The sequence below is a fragment of the Mandrillus leucophaeus genome, unplaced genomic scaffold (genome assembly GCF_000951045.1).
Source record: "Mandrillus leucophaeus isolate KB7577 unplaced genomic scaffold, Mleu.le_1.0 Scaffold644, whole genome shotgun sequence".
NCBI lineage: Eukaryota > Metazoa > Chordata > Mammalia > Primates > Cercopithecidae > Mandrillus > Mandrillus leucophaeus.
The window spans coordinates 672,095-679,266 of NW_012106964.1; the positions used below are offsets into that span (position 1 = coordinate 672,095).

Here is a 7,172-nt window from a genome sequence, read left to right on the forward strand (position 1 = left end):
GCTGGTTGACCAGAAAGGGGCAGAGGGAACCCTCTGAGGTCACAGGAATGTTCTTTACCTCCCTGGGGTGGGAGTCAGGTGGGTGTGTTTTGTTCAAACTTGCAGTGAACTTGTGCCTTTAAATGGACATGTAGCATTGTGTGTGAATTAAACTTCGAAGAAGTCATGTCCAGGTTCCAAATGGGGGTAAGACAGAAGCGCACAGCCAGAGCACCCTTCCTCCGCCTCCGCCTCCGCCTCCGCCCAGCACCTCCCAGTCCGACCTCCTCAGCCTGGCCAGGTAACCTAGCTTTGACCATCACCCTCCTGGCCAGAGGTCAGGCATGGCACTCAGGGCCTGCCAGACGAGCTTCCGCCCTCTGCACCGCACACCCAGGCCAGGGAGCTTTCCTCGGCACGCAGGCCGGGCTGCCCACTGTGAGCTCTGCATTTCTAGGCCAGGACTCAGCGCAACCGTGCTTTCTGGAGACGCCTGTTGAGTCACAGCGTAACCTCAAGACTGACGGAGCCGCGGGGAGTGCTGTCCTGTCACCAGGCAGGCTGTGGGGCCTCTCCCAAGCACTGCCTCTGCTACTGCTGGGGGTCCACGGTCACGAGGCCGGGGCTGCCTCCTCCCACACCACCACTGCGCTCCTGTGACACCGTGCCCCGCCAACCACAGCACAGGCATCCTGCCGCTTCCAGCCCCTACTGGGCCAGCTCGTCACTACAGGCAGGACGTCACCTCCCGGTCTCAGGAAGCGCCCATTCCGACATATCCCAAGGCTGCTGCTGGAGCACAGGTTTGTTGGTTTCGGGAACCCTCAGAGGGACGGCCACCCAGCTGAAGACCCTGGCTTCACAGGCCGTTAGTAACAATCCCGTGACTCTGGTCGGGGACCTAAGGGAGGTCCAGAGAGGGCCCCCCTCATTCCTGTCCCCAAGACCCCAACAGTCCTGTCCCCAACACCCCAACAGTCCTGTCCCCAACACCCATTCCCAGGAGAAGGAGGAAAAATTCATTTCCCAGATTCCATCTTCACACCATCTGAGCAACTTCAATAACACTCCATAAAACACGACAAAACGTCAGCAGCGCTTATCAGGACCTCTCTGCCGTCCCCGTCCCCACCCTCCAACTCTGCTGTGAACAGGGATAATGGGACACCCTAAAACCGCCAAAAGAAGGCAGGCATGCTCCCCTCCAGGGCTGCGTCCCCCACATCTCACTGCAGGCCCCACTTACTGCCCGCTGCAGACGAAGGCCTCTGATGAACACTCGGCCGTGATGGGGGATTATGAGGGTCTGGGGCCCCAGCTGCTCTTCACTGAACCAGGTCCCAAGGCAATGCACCCCAGCAGGAGGGGTCCCCACGGCAGGAGCTTGAGGAGGGCACCCACACAGCCATTCCACAGTCAGCACCGAGACCCTCTGGACGCCCAACGCCCACCCCGAGCCTGCCTGGCTGCCTGGACCACTGGGCAAGCTGGCGGGCTGCCAGGCTCTGCTGCCACCAGGCATGGCGCTGGCCAGGCAGTTGCCCAGTTGCCGGAGGGGGATGAGCTGAAGGATGAGGACCCGGCTCAGGTTCAGGCAGGAAAAAGCCCAATCAAGACAGTGCAGCCTGACTCGGCTTGAGATGAGCTGGGTGCCCCACATGCAACGCTAACCCCGTCCCACGGCTGCAGACAGGGCATGGCGTGTGCCCGAGTCCACATGCAGTGGCCCCAGGGAAGAGAAGAACAGCCCAGGGCCGGCCCTCCGTCTGCCCTCCAGGAGCCACCATACACTGACCCTGCGGTGAGATGCCTTGACCCTGCTACCCTGCACGTGAGCTGCTGCCAGATTCTGCTAGCGTGACCTGGGCAGGGCACAAGTGGCCAGCCCACCTCTACCCTGGCAGCACCCTTCTTGCCCACTCATTTGGTGATGGACAGACATGAGGAGAGAAGTAGTGGGACATCAGTCTGAAGCCCTGGGAGGCCATCCCCGCTCTGGGCCTCTGCACATGCATGATGGTGCTTCAAAACCCACAGAACACCGCTGGGGGTCCTCAAGGAGAAATGGAGTACCCCAAAACCTTAGTGTGTGACTGACGAGGCTGACGATCGCTTCCCCAGCTGGTCCTGGGCCAGCCCATGCTGAGGGAGACAATCAGATGTGGCTCAAACCAAAGTCACCGTTGACTAGGCCTGGCAGCTATGTGATGTGTGACGGCTCTAGTTACACTGGCCCAGGCGACCACGGAGATGGGTCTCTGCAGGCCAGGAAGAATCACAGGCCCGTGGACCGATACCGTGGATGAGGCAGGGGAAGCCGGGGTGGGGAAGCAGCGGGTGTGGGCCAGGGCGCCACAGCCAGGAGGGGCAGCTCAAAGTGGCCAGAGCAAATGCTGTTTGGCTCCCACAGGGTGCTGAGAAACCGGAGTCAAGCACTGGTAAGGTTCACCCCAGGGAGACAGGGTCACCTCTGAGGGCCTCGTGGAGAGGACATGTCTGAACCCCAGTTGCCAATGCCGGCAAAGCTGACAGCCAGGCTTTGTGCCAGCAGCCATGAGGCAGCCGGGGAAGCACAGGGCAGCTCCTGCCCACCTGGACAACCACTCCCGAGGGAGGTCTGTGGGAAAGGCAGGTGGCAGATGGGCACGTCAAAGGCAAGGCTCGCTCCCCACACCTGCTGAGTCTGGGCCCTCACCAGCCGAGAGCAGCGGCCCTGCCCCGCAGCGCCCTCCTCCTCTGTGACCAGCCCTCCTCTGGACAGCTGTGCCGAGGGTGCCTCTAACACATACAGCAACAGTCCTGCACCACGCAGGCAACTCCGCAGAGGACTGAGAGGGCTAGAGGCGCTTCCCAACGGGGCTGATGATGCAGCCGGAGAGCTGGGGAGTCAACCAGCTCATTCTGGGGCAGGGTGGGGGCCAGACTGGCCAGTATAGGGCTGAGTTTGTGGCCAGGGTCGGGGCCTCATGCTCCAGGAAGGCAGATGGCATCAGGAAGGAGGCTGATGGCGCAGTGGTGGTGCTCAGGCCTTGGAAGATGGAGGCAGGCGAGCACCAGTCCAGAGGGAACACAGGGCCACATAAGAGAAGTGAGGTTTGCCGGGACCTCCTATGCACCAGCCTTGGCCGAGGCATGTCCCGTATTTCCTCGTGATGGCGGGAGCCCTACTTTGTCGGGGAGGAAGCGGAGGCTCCAAGGATTACAGAGCAGACATGGGACATGGCTCCACTCACAGGAAACGTCCAGAACAGACAAAGCCACAGGCAGACCGCAGCCTAGAGCTGCCAGGGCTGGGGAGCTGAGAGTGGGGTGACTGCCTAGGGCTGGGGCTCCCTTTTGGGAGACGGAAACGCTCTGAAATTGAGACGGTGGCGGTGGCTGCGCGGCACCGGGAACGAACTAGCATCACCAAGTTGAAGACTTTAAAAGGGTGAAATGACAAACTTTGATATATGACTACTATGTCAATAAAGAAAGAAAATAACAAGGCTCTGGCACTCACCAAAGACCCCAGAGCTGGGAAAGACAGGGCCGGGCGGGTTTGTTCGAGCTCAGTTCCAAGGGAGCCATCTCCTCTTGACCTCAGCCTTCCCAAGACTGTCAGGATCTGCAAGGACCTCTCTAGCCCTTTGCCTCAGAACGCAGTGCTGCATGACCCAGCCCACACGCAGGCAGGGCCTGCAGGCTGCCGGACTTCACAACCCACAGACGACGCCACGTGCCTAGACACCTCCCCGGGCCCAGAGGAGAAGCCACAACCCGGCATGGGGCTGGTGTCAGAGAAGGGGCAGTGTGTGCTGGCTTCTGCTGGCTTTTTTTCTTAATACACTTTAGGGACCCTGTTTCAAAGTCAAAGATGAGGTATGCTATTAGAGAAACGCCCCTCAGAGCCCACCTGGGTCAGAGAAGGAGGTCTCAAAAAACACTCTCACACTCCCCTAGACCCCTCCCTCCCTCCTCCAACGCCTCCACCCTCTCAGGTGCAGAGCCCGACACGGGGGAGGGAGTTCAAGTGGCACAGTGGGGACTGACCGAGGACAAGAACACTGAGAGTGCCCTCAAGTACCCCCTCCCCAGCCTCCCTGCACCCGCCCCCCGAGGCCGGGCCGGGCCGTCTTCTGCAGGGTAACAATCCAGGCCCACATCTCCTGCCAAGGCAAGGGCAAAGGGACTCCTGTTCACAGGAAATAAAGGCTCGTCCTTGATGAGCGTGGAGAGGAGTAAAGCACAGGCAGTGGTGGAGAGGCCACTTGGGGCTGCAGGCACGTCCCAGGAGGGCCCTGGCAGGCTAGCAGGCATGCCAACATGGGGCCCTGGGGGCCTGACCCACCCTCCATCCCGAAGCAGAGCGTGTGCCTGCGGCACATCCGGGACACACAGCAGGGGCCAGAGGCCTTGGACATAGGCTGGGACAGCAGGAGGTAGAAGAGAATATGAAGCCATCCCACCACCTCCCCCGGGAGCACCTCCTCTTCTCCCACACCAGCGAGGTCACCCCCGTCGCTGTCACTGTCCGTCAGCCACTCACTGCCCGGCAGGCTGCAACGACCCCTCCTGCGGCCCAGGCCTTTTGCGGAGGAGAGGACCACGGGCTGTGCCTCTGACTTCACTACCTCCTCCATCATCCCGTTCATTACCCAGTGCCCAGCACAGCCACCAGCTCACTCAGCACCCCCAGCCCTGGCAGCACCAGGAAACTCACCGATCCCTGTGAGGAGGGCAGGAGGCCTTCTTCATGTCAAAGCCAGAGACAAGCAGCCCACAGCCCACGACAGCAGTGCTCTGTGTCACCCCAGTCCCAGGCTCTGCCGGCCGCCCACAATACGGGCTAACCCCACTGCGGGGGCGACTGAGCCACTGCAGCAGCTGCCAGAGAGGGGAGCACCTGTCCTCGGACACAGAGCAAGGGGGAGGCCCTGGGGCCAGCTATCCCACTGACGGCCAGAGAGGGGCTCCCCCACGGCCCCCAACTGGACCAAGAGGAAGGGCTGGCCCGTAAAGACTCTCCTCAAGCTGAAACAGTCAAGCCCGAGCAAGCTCCTGCAGCAAGGCCGGCTGGCTCGGTGCCGGGACCGCCACTGCCTAGTACCTCATCCCGGGGCTGGGCAGGAGGCTGCAGCACCCGTGACCAGAGATGCCTGCTGAGGTCTGCCTGTCCAGGTGGGGCTGGGAGCACTTGCTCAGATCTCTCCCAGACACTGTCAGCTCCACCACAGCCAGCACTGCTGTCCTCGCCACACACTCGCTCGGGTGTGGGGGCGGATCCCAGTCAGTGTCTTGAGCGGAACCTTGGCCCGCTGCAGCCCCATGCTCTCGGGACCCATCTGGTCTCAGGCAGGGCCTATCCATAACCAGGCAGCTTCCACAGCAGGATGGAGGCCTCGTCGCCCACAGCTGGAATCCAGCGTGGGAACCAGGCCGCCGCCCTCCTCTTCCAGCTCTCCTGCAGCAGTCAAGAGGACTCAGCGCACGCCGTGCCTACGCCCAGCACCTGTCCCAGCACCTGTCTGGCCACCACAGGAGCTCAGCACACCGTGCCTACACCCAGCACCTGTCCCAGCACCTGTCTGGGCAACTGTCTGAGCATCTGTCCCAGCACCTGTCCGGGCCCACCATAGGAGCTCAGCACACCGTGCCTACGTCCAGCACCTGTCCCAGCACCTGTCTGGGCAACTGTCTGAGCATCTGTCCCAGCACCTGTCCGGGCCCACCACAGGAGCTCAGCACACCGTGCCTACGCCCAGCACCTGTCCCAGTACCTGTCTGGGCCCACCACAGCAGGAGCTCAGATGCCCTGCCTATGCCCAGCACCTGTCTGGGCCCACAACAGCAGGAGCTGAGACGCTGGGCCCACGCTGACCTCTGCGGACCTCCCTCACCCATCAGACACCAACAGAGCAATGCTCTCCCTGGGAAAAGGGACTCTGCCAGAGCCTCAGCCTCGGGGTCCACAGAAGGCTCACCCCAGCTCTGAGCAGACACTGCCTCCCAGGTCTCAACCTGCTCACCCTGACACCACGGGGCGGCACCAGCCTGTAGGAAGGCCTCTTCTGGGTGTTAAAAACAGTAACAGAGCAGCATGTTTCAAACCACGGCGCTGAAACCCAGGCCAGAAAACCAGTTTAGTAAGTTGCAGCTAGCTTTTTCTCTCCTGAGTAGCACAGGGCGCAGCAGGAGGAACACGGGCACGCGTGGCCGTGGGGAGCGTCAGCACAGCTAGAAACCCCTGATTCTCAGCGCGTGGGTCTACCCCAGGCGGCAACAGCAAATGCCCTTCTCACCACGGCTGTGGTGCCAGCATGTGACTGGGCGACAGTGACAGAAGAACTCTGTCCTGCCCGTCTGCGAGCTCGGCTCCACTCTAGGATGGGGTGAGGGAGAGGCCAAGTCAACCACCAAGCAGGGAGACAAAATTTACTAATGCTCTCTTTACATGTAATATATGTTGGCTGAACGCACAGATGGGTGGGTGGATAGACGAGTGAAGAGTGCATGGGGCAAAGGATGAATGAACAAGAACACTCCAGATGAGACAGTGGTGACGGGGAGGGTAGGGGGAAGGGGGGGAGGAGGAAGAGAGGAGGAGAGGAAGGTGCTGTGGAGGAAGATGCAGGGTGACACGGCCAAGATGGGCCCCACCTTCCTGCTGGACAGAGTGGTGCCCTAGCGAGGTGAGCTGGGCAGAGAACTCACCTCTGGGCGGCTCCAGACCGAAGCCCTCAGAGGGCAGGGCCTGGCAAGAGAAGGTCTTGGCCACCACCTGCTCCACAGGCGTGAGGGCCAGGGCCTGGGGCTTGCCAGAACCGGGGCTGGGGCCATGGGCCGCCTTCCGGAGGTCGCCCAGCTTGCGCCGCACGACGGCTCGCAGGTCCCGCCACTTGTGCTTCAGGTCCACGACGTCACGGCGGCAGTAGCCCAGCGCGTTCACGGCCTGCAGGATGCGGCTCCACACGCGGTACCTGCGAGTGGGCTCGGCTTTCAGCAGCCCCGTGCCGAACAGCAGCTGGTGGTGCTTGCTCACCTTGGACACCAGCACCTCGGTCTCCTGCGGGCAGAAGTTAGGCTTCCTCTTCTTGGCCCGGGTAGCGCTGGGCCCCACCATGCGGCCATGGGGCCCAGCGGCCAAGTCCTTCCTTGGGCCAGTGGTGGGTGATGTGGTGGGCGATGAGGTGGGCCCCGCCATGCGGCCATGG

At 61.9% G+C, this 7,172-nt stretch overlaps 1 protein-coding gene across 1 annotated transcript in view; it reads right to left on the bottom strand.

The window, feature by feature from the left end:
* Positions 1-7,172, bottom strand: part of TSNARE1 (t-SNARE domain containing 1) — a 143,296-nt gene that overhangs the window by 113,884 nt on the left and 22,240 nt on the right. The window contains exon 5 of the mRNA XM_012000967.1: positions 6,673-7,133. Coding sequence (XP_011856357.1) covers positions 6,673-7,133 — 461 coding nt within the window. The remainder of the gene's footprint in view (positions 1-6,672; positions 7,134-7,172) is intronic.